This window comes from Electrophorus electricus, chromosome 7 (genome assembly GCF_041902795.1).
Source record: "Electrophorus electricus isolate QZ-2024a chromosome 7, ASM4190279v1, whole genome shotgun sequence".
Classification (NCBI taxonomy): domain Eukaryota; kingdom Metazoa; phylum Chordata; class Actinopteri; order Gymnotiformes; family Gymnotidae; genus Electrophorus; species Electrophorus electricus.
The window spans coordinates 32,182,565-32,202,052 of NC_137503.1; the positions used below are offsets into that span (position 1 = coordinate 32,182,565).

A 19,488-nucleotide genomic window follows, 5' to 3' on the forward strand; every position below is an offset into this window, starting at 1 on the left:
TCCCCACTATTAAGTAATATAGATTTATACTAATGCAATGATGAACAGCTCATTTTCAAAGAACTGGTGAATGTTAAAAAGCACAGAATATAACTACCATGATTAAAGCCCAACAGTGGCAATTTAGCAATGGTGGGCATTGAACTGGCAACCTTCTGTTTACAATTCAAATACCTTAACTACTGAGCGACCGCTGCCCACTGTTACTATGAATTTGTCTCTAAAATACTATTTTATACTAAAAGTATTTTAAACCAAACAACTGCATACATATATGTGTGACGTATCAAAGAACATATTTATTAACTTTATAACAAAGTAATATTCCCATCCCTCAATGCAAGGGCACGGTTCTTACATGGATACACAAATTTCAGGGGTACTCCTCATCAAACCCTTTGTCCTCTACAGAGTACAACAGATTGGCCAGCACTGGAAATGCAAATGTCATATTACAGCCATCTCTGTTCCTCTCACTCTGCAAATTTCAGCTGCCGCGCTCGATGCTCTCCATGCAGCTCTCTCGCTCTGTTCTTCAGCTCCTCCGCCTTACCGTCGTCCCTCTCAGTGCCGTCGCCCAGTTTGTACATGCGACTGGCGTTGGAGCATCCCCAAACATGACCAAGCTCACAAGCCCGCACGGCATAGTTCAGAGCCAAGGGCATGTTTTTGTCCACCCCTGCCAAGCCCTGGATGTAGAGGGCACTCAGGTTGAAGCAGCTGGGGGCAAACCCCCCTTCACAGGCCCTCTCATAGTACTGTCGAGCAACCACCGGGTCAGGACCCCCCTCCTGGGCACGGCCATCATGGGCAAGCAAGCCTACGTTGTGGCAGGCGTCGACTGACTTCTTTCCTCTGGCGTTGCATGCCTTTACAAAGCAGGAGTAGGCCGTTTTTAGAGATTCTGTTACTCCACCTGATGTCACAAAGAGCAGGTGGACATGCAACCAATGGATTAGATTTTGGCAACAATCAGTGCTGGAGTTTCAGCACAATCAGTAATAATATAACATGGTTAAGTTCATCTATAGGAAAAGAGTGGGAGGACAAACTATACACTTCTTCTAAAATAAAGCTTTGTAGGTTTCTCAATTTTAAATGTCACTGCCATATGGCCTTTTCATTTCAATCCCTGATGCAATTTCTGATATGCTGTTTTCAATTTAGAAATATAATTTCCCCCCTGCCCCGATCTATGAAGCGTCATATCGTTAAGTCCGACTTTATCTTTAATAAAACGTTGTGCATCTCTAACATTAGTCTTAAATAACTCGAACTGACGTTACCTTTACCAGTGATATGGTAAGCACCAAGCTTGTAGCAGCTCTCGCTGTGCCCGTTAACCTCGCAGTTGTGACTGAGAACCTGGGCGGTCATATCATAGTTCTTCTTTACGCCCTCCAAGTAATCTGCCAATCTGTGACAAGCTGATATATATATAGAAGGAACATATATATAGAAGCATAGTTGGAACAGGGGTGAAGTGTAATGGTCCGAAAATTGTGTTCAGCACCGCACGCGTGGGACAGCGCTCAACGTACCGTCAGGGTCTTTCTCGCGATAGCACTGATAGCTGTACTCGACGCCCAAGTTATCTAAAAATTGTTTGACCTCCTTTTCGTCCTCGAAATTAATAAGTCCAGCCATTTTTAAAGGAAATTTTCCTTATCGCTCCCACTGTTTTATGATGTAAAAAACCAAAAGGATTTTACGTGTTAAATACAAGACCATCGAAGTCGCGTGACCTTGGTCTGTGGTTAGCTACTAGCTAGTAGGCTATTAAAAGAATGAATTGACTTTCAATGACTCAAGATGCAAACACTCAAACACGTAGAAAATGAGTAAAATTACAGCTAAGTTACAACATCCAAACACATCCTCAATAACCGCAAACAACGCAACAACTCCACGAGCACTAGACGTTTAAATCCTGTCTTCACAATCTGCTTCCGGATGTTCCGCCTCCGACTCACAGTGTACTTCCGGTGTGATGACCCCGTTTACTTGTCAAGACGCAGCGCCCGTCCGCCTCCTGCAAAAATAAGAAACGCAAAACAAAAACCAAAAAAAACGGTTCTTGTTGCGTTGGGAGATGTGACACGGTCGTTCAACAAATGTTCCAGAAAAAAAAAATGGACTCTAGTGCTTCTCAGTCAGCTGTGGTGTTGGTGAGTTAGTGGTCGTGCGGTCGCCGTTTTGCGCCGCAGGGTTCTTGTGGGTTTTGCTCCCGTAGTTACCGCATTCGAGTCGCTCCGTTTAACGATGGTAAGACGTTGCGTTTTTATAGAACCTGTCCCTGGCCAACGAGCTAGGTCTGCTTTTACGAGAGTAACGCAATCGGAGCTTTGTCCTGAGCGGCTAGCTGGTGGAGTGCATACACTACTGACGCCTGATGGCTACTCAGTTTTAAGCCCCTGTCTGGGACAGAGGGGTGAATCCAAGCCCTGGGTCGGTAATGGGTTTTAAAATGTGTTTTCAGTCAGCGTGTTAGACGACGGCCCGTATGGCTTTGTTGAAGATGTAATATGTGAGAATGTATGAGAGGGATCCATACTGAGTTCTTTAAAAATGTAGTCTACGTGTATCTCAGTGGTGGGAACTGCACTGATGCTACACCAATGTTTTGAAATGGCGGCATAGCGATTAGCTACGAAATGTTTTACATGGTAGTGAAGTCTGAGAAATATTATAGCTGACCTAGCTACCTACGTTTTGACCATTGACTACTCGCCTGTAGTCTTAAAATAGGTATGGTGTGAACAAAGTTGATTGGCAATGCTATCAGGCTACTGAGTGAATTATATGCTGATTTTAGTTCATCGTGGCGGATTGCAGTCATGCATATGTGTAGTAATGGGTATCTAAAACAAGAATTTTTACTTTTAAACAGCAAGTAAAGGCATATCTATACAGACCTTTATCAAAATGGCACAGTCTCGTCTGCCTTAATGCACTCCTTGGCAACCTAAATTATAGTCTGCATAATCTTTCCATACTGTTTTACAATATATCTTCCAGCATATGTCTTGCATGGAAAATGGCTTGGATTGTAGGTAAATCAGACAGAAGCAGGAGACTGTTTTGATGCTGGATGCTGAATGTCGTGTTTGTTTCAGGACGAGGCATCCCCAGCGTCTCTAACAGACCTGTGCCTGGCACTGGTAAGCTCCAGGCTTCAGATTTTTTGCGTGAAGCTGGCCGATGGCTCTCTGTGTCTCCGGGAACCGGTGGTCTTCCCTCAGGAGTTGGCGGACCAACTCCTCTGCAAGATGGCCACAGAAGGTGAGCTAGAATCTTAGATACAGCTGACTGAACCAATTTCTGCATTTATTATGGACCATGGGGGGGGGGGGGGGGGTCTGCACAAATATCCCAAATTATTAGTAAGTTCATTTGCCTTGTTAATGATTTTTTTTGTAACTTCTTAATTTGTATTAATTGCCACAAATGCAATCAGTGACCATATAAGCCTGAAATTTTCATTGCGAAGTTCGGTTTGTGTAGAGAGAAGCAAACTCCTCCAAGGCTCTGCTCTGCCCCCCACAGGCCTGCTGAATGACAGCACGGTGGGGATTTTCCGCAGCTGCCAGCAGCTTCGGCTCCGGCGTGCCTGCATCCGCACGGCGCGCATCTCGTCCGAGGCCTTCCGGCGCGCAGTCTGCCCGCACCGGCTCCTGGAGCTGGATGCGTCACGGGTCAACGCCGACCTCACCATCCCCGACATCCTGCGTGGCCTTTCGGGCAGCAAAGCGCTGCGTGAGGGCCTCCAGCGACTGGTGCTCAATGGCCTGACCATGTTGTCGCTGGAGGAGCCCAGCCGGCGCTGTTTCGGCTCCCTGCGGGGCCTGCGTGCCCTCAGCATCTCCAACGTGGACTTCTACGACGCTGGCCTGGCCGACGCATGCTCGCTGCCCCGCCTGGAAAGCCTGGACATCTCCAACACATCTGTGACCAACCTGACACCTCTGCTGGGGCTCAGGGCTACGCTGCGATACCTCACCATGCACCAGCTCAAGCGGCTGGAGATGAGCACCACCCAGCTGCTGGCCGTGCTCAGCCAGGTCAGAACCAGAACTCTGCCCTTAACGCAGGCTCTGCTGGTTTGGTGTTTTCCTGCTGGTTTGGTGTTTTCCCTCTTCTGATTTAGTTCATCAGTTATTTCCCAGGCTTTGTAGGTGTGCTAGAGTGGCGAAATCCTCAAACTGCGCTTTGGATTTTCTTTCTGAAGACAATAAAGAACCTCATCTCAATGTGGTTAGGGGAGCCCTGTGTTACTCAGGGGTTTCTTTTGTGGTTTGTATAGTGTTAGCAACCAGGGAGAATGAACACTGAAATGTTGGCCTTTAAACCAAGCAACTTTTCAAGCGATTTCACTGTTTCCTTTATCTCGATCGTTTGATGTAAGGTGGTTCAGATAACTGTCTTAAGTCTGTCTTCTACTCGCCTTGACAGTCTGATAAAAATTAACACTATTCAGTATTGAGTTTTTTTCTTGGCTCATGGAAATAGTGACGTGAGCTCTCTCCAGCACCAAACGGACAGTAGCGACACTCTGGTGGCTAGATGAGACGAGGGGCATGGACGAGGCTCCGCATGGCTGTGCTTTTCAGAACAAACCATGAACAGCTGTCGCCAAAAGCTGCTTCTGTTTGTGCTTCATTGTAAATTTTCTCTTGTAAATTTCCAACAGGAGCATGGTGGGGTGGGGGGGGGGTTTAAACGGAATCTAGTTGCAGTCTTGCACATAGTGACCCTGCAAGAGCCCCAGTCTTTGCAAAATAATAGTCTGTGACTACGTTGTCTTTAGATGTGAATTTAGTCTTTTAAAAGTCTTTTCTGAGTCTTCAGATTAAGGAGGTGACTATAGACTGTTGTTAATGTATGGCTATCAGGCAGCTGTACCACTGTCAGTCAGCGTGTCACCCTCATTCGGGCTTGCGAAGGAGCCGTGCCCAGTAATCTGTCTGTGTCCAGCTTTGGCCTTCACTTTGTGACCCAATCTCCCTTCCCCTGGGCAGCTGGAGGGCCTGCAGCACCTGGACATTTCTGACGACAAGCAGTTTACATCAGATGTGGCGCAGCAGCTCCTGGCTGCCCCCGGCATCCTGCCCGAGCTCGTGTCCCTGGACGTGTCTGGCCGCAAGCAGGTGACGGACGCTGCGGTCAGGGCGTTTGTGGAGGAGAGGCCCGGCATGACGTTCGTTGGCTTGCTGGCCACTGACGCCGGCTTCTCTGACTTCCTGTCCGGAGAGGGAAGCTTGAAGGTGGGCAAGCAAGCAGGAGGGGCCCAGTCACATGTACATTAATGGTGTGTTCATACTTGTAGTTTGGTTCTCTTGGTCCGGCCCTGGTTTGCGTGTCACGGACGTATGGGCTTAATGCACTTATCGGGGTTATGTATACCTGGTGTTATTTTACCATCTGGAGGTGGTAAAATGCATAAAGGAGTCAAAACGGCACCAGAAATTCCTCCACTGCACATACCAAAGAAGGTACGCTGCAACGCATAGTGCAATGTTTCTGATGCCTGTACCAAAGTGTAATGGAAAACTTTTCTTTTTCTTTCTCTCAGCGCACTCTTCTGTGACATCTTGCGACATCACGTCCTGTGTTTGGTTTGTTTAGAAGCCTTTGGTTCATTTTGCGTTCGTACTTCAAACAAACCACACCAGACTACGTTTAGAAATGGACAGAGACCCACGTGCTCATTCGCTCTTGGTCCGTTTATTTGGTTTCAAAGGAAGCGTTCACACTCTAATGAACGGCACTGACAGAGCAATCGTACCAGGGTTTGTTTTAATTGAACCAAAGCCCTCAAGTCTGAACACACCCAAGTCTTTACTCACGTGCCCTTTTCCTCTTGCTGAATGATCCGAGGTTTTTCAGACATTTCTGTGGTCATTTTCAGATGGTTTTAGCTACGTTGAGCTACCAGACTGGTGTCTGTATAATGATGATACACCTTTTACAAATAGTAGTTTACAAATGGTATTTCACAATACTGAGAAGTTACTTTTAAAAATAGATTATATCTTTTTTTTATATATAGGTTAATGCAGTATTCTTCCTGACTAAATATGTATAGGTATAATTGTGTGTGTCTTCATGCCTGCAGGTAACCGGGGAGGCCAATGAAACCCAGATCTGCGAGGCTCTGAGGCGTTATAGCGAGAGAGAGGGCTTCGTGAGGGAAGCGCTCTTCCACCTCTTCAGCCTCACCCACGTGATGGAGAAAGCTCGGCCCGACATCCTCAAAGTACACGCGCCATTGCGCACGCACAAACAATGCTGTTTCCCCTCCTCGCCGGGGTCCTCCCACACACTCTCAGGGTGGGGCTTTAAGCTTAACATAGGCAGTCCTACAATGAATCGAAGGTCCCTCGCCTCACGCTCTCACACGCAACACTACGAACACACCGATACGCTTCGTTTTGTTCACTCTGTTGTTAGGTTCACTCTGCATGAGATTTGTACTTTTTGCTTACTATCTCAATGATGAACGTTTTTTTTTTTTACGCACCTTTCAAGATACCTAAAGTCACTGTGCAAAAAGAAATGTATGTATTTGAAGAGAATAATATACCTTTAAAAAGCTCTAAATGTAATGCTTAAAAAGAAAATGTTTAAAAAGACACTAGATTTGGAATTTGTACGAATGGTCTGACCATGAATTAAATGGGCATTTTTAATGATTCACTGGTTTGTGATTTGCAATTGTGTCTTGGATACCTTCTGTCCCTGTAAATGTGGAGTTTCCAAGGCCCAAGGGTTGAATACTTGTGCAAACCAAGAGTTGGGTTAGAGAGAAAGCAGCAGTACAAAACAACTTTTTTGTAACAAATTAATCCCCATGTATAATTTATTTATTTTTTTTGTATTCCACTGTAGTTTTACCATAGACTTTACACCATTTGCCAATTCCCATCTGTGTCAATAGCAAAATAACCCAGTGACATTGCCTCAGTAACTTTCATTGCTGTCAATGTCATAACATCCTCTGCCGTTCTCCGCCGTGAAGTTCAGTCTCTTCTCACGCTCTCTCTCCCTTCCTCTTCTTCAGCTGGTGGCACTGGGGATGAAGAACCACCCCTCGACCCTGAATGTACAGCTGGCAGCCAGCGCCTGCGTCTTTAACCTCACCAAGCAGGACCTGGCGTTTGGAATGCCCGTGCGTCTCCTGGGCAACGTCACCCAGCTGCTTTTGGAGGCCATGAAGACCTTCCCCAATCACCAGCAGGTGCTGTCCAATACGTGTGCATCCAGTGACAGACAGTATTCTGCTATATGTGCTTCACGCTCACTAATGACTGGGGGAAAAACACCGGCCTCCCGGGACCTTGGAGAGCGCACAGCTGGAAGCCTCTGAGCATGAACGTACATGTGGCTTTCTCCTATGGCTGAGTGGAGCTAAGGGTTCGTCAACCAGTGCGGAAGTTGCAGTCTGCTGTGTGACTTGTGGTTAACTGACTGCTTCCCTGGTTTTGTCCTTGCAGCTGCAGAAGAACTGCCTGCTGTCCCTGTGCAGTGACCGCATCCTGCAGGAGGTTCCGTTCAACAGGTGCGTCTGCAGATGGTGCCATAGGTGCCTGGGACCATGGCGTCCAAGACTGGCCTGTTCGGAACACAAACACACGATCTCTGGCATCTGCTAAATGATGTGGTTGTTATGGTGTAGTGGGTAACAGTGCTGCCTGTACTGTGGGGGAACAGGGTTCGAACCTTGTCTGGGAAAGTGCTCTGTGCTATACCGATAAGAGTCTTAACACTATGCTCACCTTTCCCTGTAGCATGACTGGAAATGGGAAGTTGCTTGGGATAAGAGCGTCTGCCAAATGCGTAAAATGTAAACGATGCATGCTTGCAATCTGGAAAAAAATAAAGCTGTTTTTGCTTTCAGTATTGCTGAAAGACTGTCTGTTAAAGATGTGTATATATGTGTTTCTTTGTGTGTCAGGTTTGAAGCTGCCAAGCTGGTCATGCAGTGGTTGTGTAACCATGAGGATCAAAACATGCAGAGGATGGCAGTAGCCATTATATCCATCCTGGCTGCTAAGGTGAGATGCCCCAGGTGTCTGCAGGCTCGTTCCTGCACGACAGACCTGTGCAGGTCTGCTGTCAACTGGCCTGGTAGCTCAGTGGCTTCATTAGCTGGTTCATGTCTTAGACTCTTCCAAGTCCAAATGTCCTGCATCTGACGGCTAATACAATATCTCTCTCTCGCTCGCTCTCTCACTCTCACTTTCACTCTCTCTCTCCTTCTCTCACTCTCTCCCTTTGTTTTTGTTTTCTTCAGCTGTCTACAGAACAGACGGCCCAGCTGGGAGCAGAGCTGTTTATTGTGAAGGTAAATTTCAAGCTCTGCCACCAAGATGGAAATGGGATTACCTGATGTGAAATACTGCCTTGTTTTATCAGACTTCCACCCTCAGTGATGTCCTACTTTATTAACTCACATAACAAATTCTTTATCTCTCTCTCTCTCTTCCTTCCTCTCTTCTTATCTTAGCAACTCCTGCACATTGTACGACAGAAGACGTCTCAGGGTGCAGTGGATGCCACACTGAAGTTCACACTCAGTGCCCTGTGGAACCTGACGGACGAGTCGCCCACCACTTGCAGGCACTTCATAGAGAACCAGGGCCTGGAGCTCTTTATCAAAGTGCTGGAGGTGCACACACACACACACACACACACACACACACACACACAAACAAACAAAAGATTGTTTCTGTAATTATAAATGGGTATGACCAGACTGGGCCTTTTAGTAAAGCATGTTTGTCCAAGTTGAGATGATATTTATAACATGTCTCCAAGTCCCTGGGGGGCAAAAATAAATGGCTATTCCAAACTGTACAAACTGAGTGTTAATGGTGCGGTGTCTCTCTGCTCTGCACCAGTCCTTCCCTTTGGAGGCTTCCATTCAGCAGAAGGTCCTCGGCTTGCTGGTGAGAAACTCTGTGTGTGAGTCTGTGTGTGAGTCTCTAAGTCTAACTGGAGTCTTGTCAGGCCATAGCTCTGTGTGAGCTGAAGATTGTCTCTCCACATTTCTGTGGTGTTACTTTGGGATGAGCAGGACCCTGCAACTCCCAGATAAGAAAAAGGGAGCCAGCGGTTCACACAGAAGGATTACACTAATGGATTCCTTTTTTAGATGGCGCGTAGCCGCACGGGCTGCACAGTCCTGCTCCCAGAGTGTGCCGCAGTCCTTTAGGAACGTTAGGCCTGTGTCCCTTCTGACCAGTGATTAGGTGATGCGTTCTTGCAATAGGTGTAATTTTGTCTTTCTATCGTGTGTGTGTGTTTGTGATCTTTTAGAATAACATAGCGGAAGTAAGGGAGCTGCATGTCGAGCTGATGGTGCAGGGATTTCTGGACCACATCGGCACCCTGCTCCACAGCCCCGAGGTGGAGGTGAGCTACTTTGCAGCCGGCATCTTGGCCCACCTAACCTCCCGCGGGGAGACCGTGTGGACGCTCGACCTACCCCTCCGAACCACACTACTGGAGCAGCTGGTACGTACACATGAGAGTGCATGTGAGAGTGTGATTGAAGTGTAGGCAGGAGTGCACGTGAGTAAGTGTGGCTGTGAACACGTGTGAGTAAGTGTGCGGCGCAGTCTCATTTCACCCCTTGCTCCCTGCTGCTTAGCACTACCCCTTCTAGATATTGAAGCCTGGGTGTAGGGTGTCCGGAATCTTTCTCGGGAGAGGGCATAGTGTTAGGGTTACACTGTCTGTTTTTTCAGACGCAAACAGACTGTTATGAGACATGCTTTCGGATCATGGAAACATCATTCAGTGTGAAACAACAGGAGGCTGTCTGTTGCCCCCCTGGAGAGATCATCACAGCTGAGCATACTATATTGGAGACCTGTTTACATAAAAGCTATCGAGGACTCGCGATGACTTAACGGGTTCTTGAAGGGTTGTCCCATTTCATAGGGGAAGATTTCAGCCAGTACACCTTATAACTCCGTTCCAGGGGTTATAAGAGGGCAAGGCACTCAAAACCAAGGGGTAGGGGTATAAATAAGAAATGGGATTGGGACCACGTGTACACATCAGTTCTTCATGACAAAAATAACATCATCTGCTTGGTATGGCTGCTTGTTTCTCCTAGCACTCAGCCATCCTGAAGTGGCCCACGCCAGAGTGTGAGATGGTAGCGTACAGGTAAGCAGCTGCTCTGTTCTCCCAGTGCTTTCCCAGGAGTGTGTGTGTGTGTGTGTGTGACGCGCTGTGTGTGTGCTGGGGGTTTCAGGTCCTTTAACCCCTTCTTCCCCCTGCTGGAGTGCTTCCAGACTCCAGGGGTCCAGCTGTGGGCGGCCTGGGCGATGCAGCACGTGTGCAGCAAAAATGGTGAGCAGCATGTACATGCACTTCATGTGTTGCAGCACTCTTCAGTTTCAGCCGTAAAGATGATGATGATAAAAGTTCGGTCTTCCAAAGAATAGTTATTTGTTTTAGAATTGTGTGTGTGTGTGTGTGTGTGTGTGTGTGTGTAGCTGCACGATACTGCAGTATGCTGTTGGAGGAAGGAGGACTGCAGCAGCTGGATGCCGTGAGGTCGCATCCTGAAACCCACAGCGATGTGAGGCGATTGGCTGAGAACATTCTGGACAGCCTCCATCGCCACCAAGCACGCTACTCAGGCTCCACTGGAGCAACACAAGCACACACACACAGAGGTAGGATACACGAGTGCGTGTGCACACGCGCACACAATATAAACATTACCTACACCAGAGGATCACAGGCACAGTTGCCCATATTATAGCAGAGTATTAACCTTTGCTAATTTATGTTCCCATATAAAAATTGTGCTTTGATATTTCTGGGAAATGCATCCAACTGATATGTGATGTGTGTGTCTTTTTCTCGTTTTTCCTTCCCTAATTCAGAGAGAGATGTCCCATGACTTGGATATTCCTCTACTGGTCACAGAATTGCACACAGTGTACTTGCCTGGAAAGTGTGTGCGTGTGTGTTTGTGTGTGTTGAGAATTCTCCTATTCCATCCTCTTATGTTAATACACTCTCTTCTACACTTTCCTCTACCTCCAGTGAGAGGCATTATGGGGTAACTTACCAAGCATTTGTTTGCACAAAGTAAATTATTTATTTTTTTGTCTCTTTTCTGTGTAGTGATGAGGAATTTTGTATTAACATCTCTTGTTACCAGTAAAAAAAAATATTAGAGAAGAGGGGCAACAGCTAAAGAGAATAGTATAGGAGAGTATAGTAAGTGTTTGTGCGCGTGTGTGTGTGTGTGTGCATGCCCGCATGTGCTCTGAGAGCATGCTTTAGGTCTTCTGGATGACTTATTCTGTATTCATATTTGGAGTCATTCACATGTGATTATTTGTTTCAGAATCAAGCTGGTTTGACAGATAAAAGTCCCTCTGGATACAAATGGCAATAAATACCTTGGTCAAACATACAGATAAGACAAAGTATATGAAAATTGAATTTGTATTGTCTCCAGATAGTCTTTATTGCTAAATATTTGTTTATACTTCTGTGTGTAGATGTGTGCATGTGTGTGTGCTTGAGTGTATGATGATGGGTTGCAGTTTCTTTGTATTTGTCAGTGCATTTGACAGCATAAGAGGTTTGATGCAAAGCTATTTTTAATATATACTGTACTCTATATGGTATCTACTGAAACAATTGTTAAAGAACGCTATGCTGTATTGTTAGCAAAGATTTAATACTATTCTGATTTAAGTTTTGTTGTGAGCAAAATGGTACCAATAGCAAAAAGTAACAGCCAGTTTGGATTTTTAAGGATTATTCACCATGTTTCTCAACAGATTCAGAGGATGAGGGTAGAGGCCATCTGGACTCTAGGCAAAGAGAGAGGTGGAGACTCTTAGAGACTAAGTGTTGAATCCTGGACAGTACTGGCTATTAATTGTACAGATCTTCTTGAGGTACTGCGTAACTTTTCAACCTGGTTATCCAGTCCTCCTGTTTCTCACCTGGGAGACCCTACATGGACACGTTTAACATCCTAAAAGAATTTACCGTGATGACCAGAGTCCTGTCTGTGGTGACTACAAAACACGCTAGTCTTTGTTCATTGTTGTGTCTCTTCTGTTGCAAGACACATGCAGGCAGCTCTAATCTTGTGCATTGCCTTTGTGGTAGAACTGTTTGGTGGTGACATTGTTCATGTCCTTAGATCAAGTGAGCTGAAATAAGAACAACTGTTTACCTTTGAGGAAATAACACTTCTGCTTTGCCCTATCTGATTTTAATATCAGATGTATGTGCTTTATTACATTGCATGAGGTTTTTTGTTTTGTTTTTCTTTTATCATCCTTCAGTAGGTGGCGCAAGGTCTTTAACCAGCAGAGACAATCTATATTTCAAAGAACCCTGGAAAAACAACAGTTTTGAATTATTTTAAAAAGGCTGATCAAGATTATAAACTACTATATTCCCAAAATTAAGATTTAGGGTTCACAAGTTCATAATTTGCGGTGTACGGAGACACTGCTCCAGAAATAGACATGTCCAAACAGGAAAAGTTAACTCTAGGTGTGGAACTAGATCAAATTCCAAAGTGCTTTGGCTGACCTCCAGTCCCTGAAAATGTACTGTTAGTTTAGCATTGCTTTGCCTGGATTGCTTCTCATACTGTGTTTACAGGTGTGTTATTCTCAACTATTCCATAGTTGTTACCTCATATTTAACCAGGCTGGACGTTCAGCTGCTCATACTTGTGGGATTGCAGTAGAAGGGATGGATAATGTTTGCACATATGTCATTTCTATTAGTCATACAAGTGTTTTAAAGGGACATTTTGTATTGGTGTTTCTACTCCTCCTCAATTTCCGATTGTCTCTTGAGATATGACCACAGAAAATGCATTTTTTTTGTATTTCTGAGAGTTTTGTTTTTTTTTTCGTTTTTTTTTACTAAACTTCATTTTTGTAGCCATTGTTTTAGAAAGAAAACATCCACAACAGACCTGCCCACCATCATCAAATCTCCCATGCATCCCCTGGATAGAATTGGCTTTGGATGTTGTGCCAGTTGCTCGCCAAGACTTTCAGAGTTCACTGAAGTTTTGGAAAAATGCAAACTTTTCATCCGTGTGTTTTTTGGCTTTTTGCACAAGAACTTTACAATGTGAGGGGGGGAAAAAGCGCTTACCCTGTTGATCATGCCTAATTATGAACTTCTACAACAGTCCGCCAACCTCGAAGGCCCAAACCTAGAGCCCACTCAACATGCGGACAGTCATCCTACTCACAGTTCCACATGCTGTATACATGGTCCCTCTGATTCTTTTGCGTGCACTATAGTAGATGTTTCTAAAGAGTTGGAGGGTCCCAGGGTGTGAGCCAGTCCAGATAAAGCTAAAGTGTTATACTGCTGCTCAGATTCCTGTTATATGCAATCCATGTTGCTCCAATAAAGAGTGTAAAGCCATTGCGTGGTTCAGCCTGGTTTTAGTGGAGATCAGCCAAATGGTTATCAGGAGCAGTAAACTGCTAAATTAGCTGGAAGTTTTAAAAGTTAATGGGGAGTTTCTCCAGACCGAGAACAATGCTAAGCCTAGATCGAAGAGAATTTCCAATGGTGATTAAAACTACCACACAAAAGCCAACTCTAACTAGGCTTAATCCCCATCTATAAAAAAAACTCCTAAAAGTGGGAAAAACTAAGAATCCCTGCACTCAAGTTACTCGTCTGGTAGTGTTGCTACCAGTGTCTGCTAGAGTCAGCACCACCAAATCTAGGATCTGTAAACATGAATGTAAATATAAATTTGTGATGATCAAGATCATTTACATTGGCATCTTATCACTGGTGTAAGATGATTTAATATGAGAATATTTGATATTGTAATACATTTTGTTCATCTTGGTCATCTTTTTACCAAGTATGACATTAATAGTTAAGTAATAAAATTAATGTGTGAATGTGTTCTTGATCTATGAGAAGTGATTTGATGGAGGCTTAAGAAAAACGCTATAAACGTCCATTTTATTTAAATATTTTGAAGTATTTTTTTTGATGATTCAATAATATTGTAAAGTTATGTTTTTCACAGTTTGAATATACTCAAAGTAACCAGTAACAGGCTTTTACCTGCAGAAAATGATGCAGTGGCTCTTTATATCTACTGTGTTTGTGTGTGTGTGTTGGTCTGTTTACTCTCCAGTGTATCTGGGGCGCCTCTTCTCGATAAAAGCAGCCATTCCTTCCTGCCGGTCTCGTGTTGGGATGACCTGCAGGAAACAGACAGCAACAATTATTCAAACTAAATTTTTAAGTATCTCATGTTCCATCATGGTAAAGCAAAGAAACAAGCTGTCATTTCAGCAACTTCTCTCAAACACACTAGGATCAGTCCTCATCCCGCACCTAAGTGCAGCATCATAGCTTGGTTTCATTCTGATCAACAGTTTATGCAAAGCTTAAAATAGATTTTAGATTAAGAGGTTCTGACCTTTTACCCCCCACGCTTTTTTCCTATCCCAGATCTTAATGTTGTTACTGGGAAAAGGAATATTTTATGCAGGAATCTCAGGTGTCCTCACCACAGGCAGTGGAACTCACCCGGGCGTAACACATTCCTTCAATGACCATCCCCGTGGTGATGTCTACCTCTATCCCTCGGTTCATGGCCTCCTTGGCCATGCGGACTGCAACTGGAGCCTGTCAGAAGCAGAGCACGGAACGTCACAAACTCGGAAGCGAATCATTGCCACCCACACCTGCAGACGTTGAGGCATGCGTGTGCACGCCCTAAGAATTTCACGCTATTCTCAGAAAGATATTTCAGCGGGAAAAGGGGTGGTAATGACGAAGTTCTTTTTAAACTAGGTCTAGTGATGAGAGATAAAGTTTCTTTGTCTCTAGCTCCATCAAGGAGGGCTAAAAATAGAGCTCTGTGGCTTTTATTTTGAACAGGACGACACAATTAAAATGTGGCTTAATTGTAATTTGACAAGAGCAATCACGCTGCACAGATGACTTCTTGTCTGTTACTATGTGGACACAACAAACCTGGACAAGCTGAGAAGGGCTTGTTGCCCGATAAGGTTTTTCCAAGAATATCTTTAACAGTCGTGATTCATAGCCTGTTACGCAAAAATTTAGCAGTAATCCTGAAGTGTATTTCAGGTGTTAAATCATTCTAGTTATTCAACTGTATTCTTTTAAAACAGAAGCTAGTAGAATATGCTTTTATGACTCAAAAGGATATTTCTCCTCTCCCTTGCTTGTTTGCTCTCTGTGTGTGTGTGTGTTTGTGTCACACAAAAGATGGTATGCATGCCCATAATCTAATCTAGTGATGGATTTAACACACACACTGCTCAAGACTAAGCCTGACATTGTGAGTGAGTATGCTTATAGCAGAAACCCACTCAAAACCTAGCCTCATTAAGATAAGGAAACGTGTGTGTGTTTGTGTGTGTGTGTGTGTCAGACCTACCTGAGGGAGTATCTCTCTGGCCAGGTTTAGGGCCTCTCTGTAGGCTGCATCTCCACTCTGGTTTTGGGCCACAGCACGGTTGACCATGCCCAGCTCCAGAGCCTGCTGCCCCCCAACACGCCGCCCTGTAAAGATCAGCTCCTTTGCCACTGCAAAGCCCACTGCCCGTGGCAACCTCTGACTGCCCCCTGGTGCACAACAAGTGAAAAATCACGATCAGCCAGTGAAGCCACTGTATAATCTATGATCACGGCTTGAGCCACTGTATGCCTGTGATCTGTGTTTACACTCAATGGACAACAGTTAAATCACTCTTTGGATCTAGAACCTACGTTCCCTGGCATGCTTAAGGACGTGATTACAGACTGCAGCCCACCTGCTGCCATGCACAGTACATCAGCCCCTCTGCATCACATTAATCACTGTGTACAATTTGGCTCATAGTCCATTCACAACACAGCAAGGACACTGGCACGGTTTCACCGTGTATCAGGCGCAGCGGCATTGCTGGAGATTTCACAGTCACTGCTGGCTTTGACAGTGATCTGCTGTCCAAACATATCCAACCAACAACAGTCCTGTGGTCAGAAACGGACCACTGATGAGCTGGAGGAAGCACAAGCTGTGCATGTCAACAAACAGTCATGACCTCAAACAGGTCACTTGCAATGTCTGTCTACAAAGTAGGTATTTCTGTTAAGTAGCTGCTAGGTGTGTTTTTTCCCCCCATTTCTCTCTCTTGTCATCGTCATTGGTGAGATGGTTTTCTTTTCTCTCTCTACTCTGCATTTGTCTCTCTTTTTCCTTTCATCCTTCTCACCCGCTCCTGGGAGTAGTCCCCGTGTGGTTTCGATCAGGCCCATCTGCGCAGTGCGCGCTGAAACACACATACACACACACACAGAGGACAGTTCAAGGAGCTTGCATCTGCATGCCCTAGCCATGCACCCCGCAAACAGTCATGGCTGACTGATGAGTCTACCACAGCAGCTTCAGTAAATAACTACAAATCCCAGAAGCCACCTGCCTCCCTCCACATGGCACTCCTGTCACTCGCCAGGCCTGGCCCACTGTCGTCATGTCAAAGCTCACACTCACCTGCCGTGCGGAGATCACAGGCCAGTGCCAACTCCAGTCCTCCCCCCAGGGCAAAGCCATCCACCGCGGCAACGGTTGGCATGGGCAACGCAGCTGGTACAGAGAGGGCAAAAAAAAACATGCATTGAACAGATCTTAAGTCAAAGCTACATGCTACTGGACTTGCCCAGAGCAGTAGTATACCTCTATCCATTACACCATAACCTGTGACAACACACACACTCATCATATCATTACAATAATTACCATCAGAATTAATACTAGTTTCTTAAGAATAGTTTCTTGTCAGTTCTTGAGACAAAATTAACTTCACAACACATCAGTATGAGGTTTGAATTTGTCCATGTCAAAATGTTTAATCTGATTATTTAAGATCAAAAAGAAAGATATTGTTCTTTACATGTTCTATAATAAAATATCACAGAATATATGATTACACTTCTTTCCAAAAGTGGAAAACCTGCTGACCAAAGTCTGCTCGTGTGAGAGTATTCAGCCTTTCAGGAAAAATGCACTGTGAAGACCGAGAAAGCACCCGATATAAACCAATAGGAGGGAGCGGAGAAGTGATTTCATGACTATTTAGAATATGAAAGCAGTCAGCCTGAAGCCTAGCAAGCCTGCCCAAGTGAGCAGGCCACAAAGCCCTCATACCACAACTGTTTTTATCTTTGTCATCGTCATCATCTCTCACCTATTTCATTCATTAATGATCGGAGGCCATGCACAAAATGTTCAGCCTCCGAGTTGCTCATCTGGGCTCGCTCCTTCAGGTCTGCCCCTGTAACAAATTACTGTTACCACTGATTACTCGTACAGTGGTTAAGTCAATAGGATGTCATTACTCCCGTTTCTGGGCGGGTCTCAAAACAGGAACGTGGTCTTGGTAAGGCGATACACGCACGATGTATGTATGATTTCTGTGTAGATGACCTGCACAAAAGCTGCTGACCTGCACAAAAGACTCCAGGGACCAGACTCCTAAAGATCACTACACGCACAGCTGAGTCATTGTGCAGGAATGACACCAGCTCTCGCATCTACGCACGCACACACACACACACACACACACACACGCACGAAACAGGGAGTGGGAGAATATTGATAGCACAAGAGAAATGGAAAGAAGTTAAGATGGATAGACAAACAATAGAAAAGCAACACAATATATCTTTACTTTTGTCTTATTTTCTATATATTGATCATTCTGCTGTCAACCTGAGAGATGTTTGTGCTTCCTCCAAACACAGTCCAATTTTATCTGTGGAAAAGTACTACCAAATGCATAAAGAAGACAATAAAACAGGGAGAATCAGGAGGAAGCGTATGGAGGGGGTATGAGGCTGCCTGCTTGGACTTTGTTTTCTCTGACGAATGACAGGCCGTTTCCACAAATACCCACAGGTATCATCTCACCTGACCCACGAAAACCCGGCCTAGAGAGTTCCGTGCTCGCTCTCGACACATCAGCACTTCCACTACACCTGACCAGAGGGAGGAACGATGAGAGAGAGAGAGATACTCAGGTGGAGACAAAACAGATGGGGGTTGAGTATATAACAGAAAAGAGAGACAACATATGGTCACAGAGCATCGCACACTTAACATGCTGCATACTAGAAGTCCGTTACGAACTGAGAACAATGACGTTTCACCTACTTTGCATATGTAAACTTTATCCTCCCTATTCCCGGCATGGAAACATGTCAGTGTCAATAGCTTTGTGAATAATTCAGTATCTCTCAAGGAACATGATTACCACTGCACAAAATCATCTGTGCCCATCTTACCTAGCTACATTTCAGACTCGGGAAATGATCATCAATCAGATAACCATACAGCATGCAGCTGAGACAGGGAACGTAGAGACCTATATACAGGTGGAATAACATCACTGAGGAACGTACTTGGCAGAGGGCCAGATGACGCGAATTAACCACGGGAATTCAATAATGCTATCCCACTTAGTAACGTGCATGTCCAAGACCTCCAAAACACCTAAAAGTGTCCCGAGCATTTAGTTATTGTGTACCTATTCATCTGTAATGGTAGCTTCCGACGCGACACTTTACCCAAATGACGTTTTCGTTCATTGATGCGCATTGTTATCTGATGGACTGCGCAGCGTCACTGCACCTTAATAGTAGCCTAACTGAGCCGGGGTGAACACTGGTTAAAGAGATCTGCCGAAAGTCTGGTGCCACTGGTCAAAGGGAAGTTTCCAGTGTTTCCCTAATGGGCTGTGATGACGTCAACGCGAACTTTGAGCGCATTCGCCGCGTTTAAAAACGCTGCAAACGGAGCTCCGTTTACTTTACGCACATTCTGTAACAGGTGTAATGTTAACTACTGACGAGTCACCTACCGTTGTCTTCAGCTTCAAGGCGTCTCATGTTTACTTCCACTTCTCTGTTAGGCCTTTGAGAGCAAAATGCTCGCCAATGCACAACATTAACTGGGCGGACGCATTTCTTCGTCTCGCACATATTGGCCTCAAACAACGTCCCATGGAGACCAGTAAACGCGCAGTCCAGTTTAATATGGCCTCGGACAAACGTACGAACTCCTACAGCAAATCTACGCAAGGTGGTCATGGTTAGTATAGTTTCGTGTATCTTGAGGCTGTTAACGAAAAACGGTTATCAGACTCTCGGAAGCCTTTAACCACGTTAAAACGGTCGGAGCCTGCGGATAACTGAACTCCGCGACGAAGTTTGTCGGTCATCCACTTTCACTTCATTGACACTTCCTCAACGTCGTCACCTCGGTAACCTTCCACGTCAACATAGTAATTTTTTTTTTTCCAGCCTGCATGTCGCTTATATTTATTCTAATTCATTCTCCTCTTTAAAAAACTGTTTCAGTTGCCTTATGTCTTACATTTCAAAACTAGAATATGTCCAGTCCACGGATCCTCGCAGGACGGGCAAAAT

General features: G+C 45.1%; 3 protein-coding genes across 5 annotated transcripts; 1 reads left to right on the forward strand and 2 right to left on the reverse strand.

Moving 5' to 3' along the window:
• Nucleotides 1-271: 271 nt before the first annotated feature.
• On the reverse strand, nucleotides 272-1,947 carry coa7 (cytochrome c oxidase assembly factor 7). Of its 2 annotated transcripts, none has more exons than XM_035524151.2 (3): nucleotides 1,542-1,947; nucleotides 1,293-1,427; nucleotides 272-916 (listed from the first exon to the last, which is right to left on the reverse strand). In XM_035524151.2, the coding sequence occupies exons 1-3, from the start codon at nucleotides 1,645-1,647 to the stop codon at nucleotides 474-476; spliced, it is 684 nt and encodes a 227-aa protein (XP_035380044.1). In that variant the 5' UTR covers nucleotides 1,648-1,947; the 3' UTR covers nucleotides 272-473. The 2 variants fall into 2 exon arrangements, with proteins under 2 accessions (XP_035380044.1, XP_026888004.2); XM_027032203.3 differs by having other exon boundaries at nucleotides 1,287-1,427; nucleotides 1,542-1,943.
• Nucleotides 1,948-1,990: 43 nt separating this feature from the next.
• On the forward strand, nucleotides 1,991-13,941 carry zyg11 (zyg-11 family member, cell cycle regulator). 2 transcript variants are annotated; one of them, XR_004775793.2, is made up of 17 exons: nucleotides 1,991-2,168; nucleotides 3,117-3,282; nucleotides 3,547-4,061; nucleotides 5,019-5,264; nucleotides 6,116-6,256; nucleotides 7,061-7,237; nucleotides 7,494-7,558; nucleotides 7,955-8,054; nucleotides 8,294-8,344; nucleotides 8,507-8,668; nucleotides 8,901-8,948; nucleotides 9,319-9,516; nucleotides 10,124-10,176; nucleotides 10,265-10,362; nucleotides 10,509-10,691; nucleotides 10,905-11,456; nucleotides 11,817-13,941. XR_004775793.2 is itself a non-coding variant. In XM_035524149.2 (16 exons), exons 1-16 carry the CDS (start codon nucleotides 2,115-2,117, stop codon nucleotides 10,919-10,921), a joined length of 2,274 nt encoding a protein of 757 aa, XP_035380042.1. In that variant the 5' UTR covers nucleotides 1,991-2,114; the 3' UTR covers nucleotides 10,922-13,941. The 2 variants fall into 2 exon arrangements, 1 of the variants encoding a protein (XP_035380042.1); XM_035524149.2 differs by having other exon boundaries at nucleotides 10,905-13,941.
• Nucleotides 13,942-13,982: 41 nt separating this feature from the next.
• echdc2 (enoyl CoA hydratase domain containing 2) lies at nucleotides 13,983-19,326 on the reverse strand. Its single transcript, XM_027032202.3, has 9 exons — nucleotides 18,921-19,326; nucleotides 17,972-18,039; nucleotides 17,508-17,595; nucleotides 17,250-17,336; nucleotides 16,556-16,648; nucleotides 16,278-16,334; nucleotides 15,458-15,645; nucleotides 14,578-14,676; nucleotides 13,983-14,246 (listed from the first exon to the last, which is right to left on the reverse strand). Exons 1-9 carry the CDS (start codon nucleotides 19,147-19,149, stop codon nucleotides 14,169-14,171), a joined length of 987 nt encoding a protein of 328 aa, XP_026888003.2. The 5' UTR covers nucleotides 19,150-19,326; the 3' UTR covers nucleotides 13,983-14,168.
• Nucleotides 19,327-19,488: the final 162 nt, after the last annotated feature.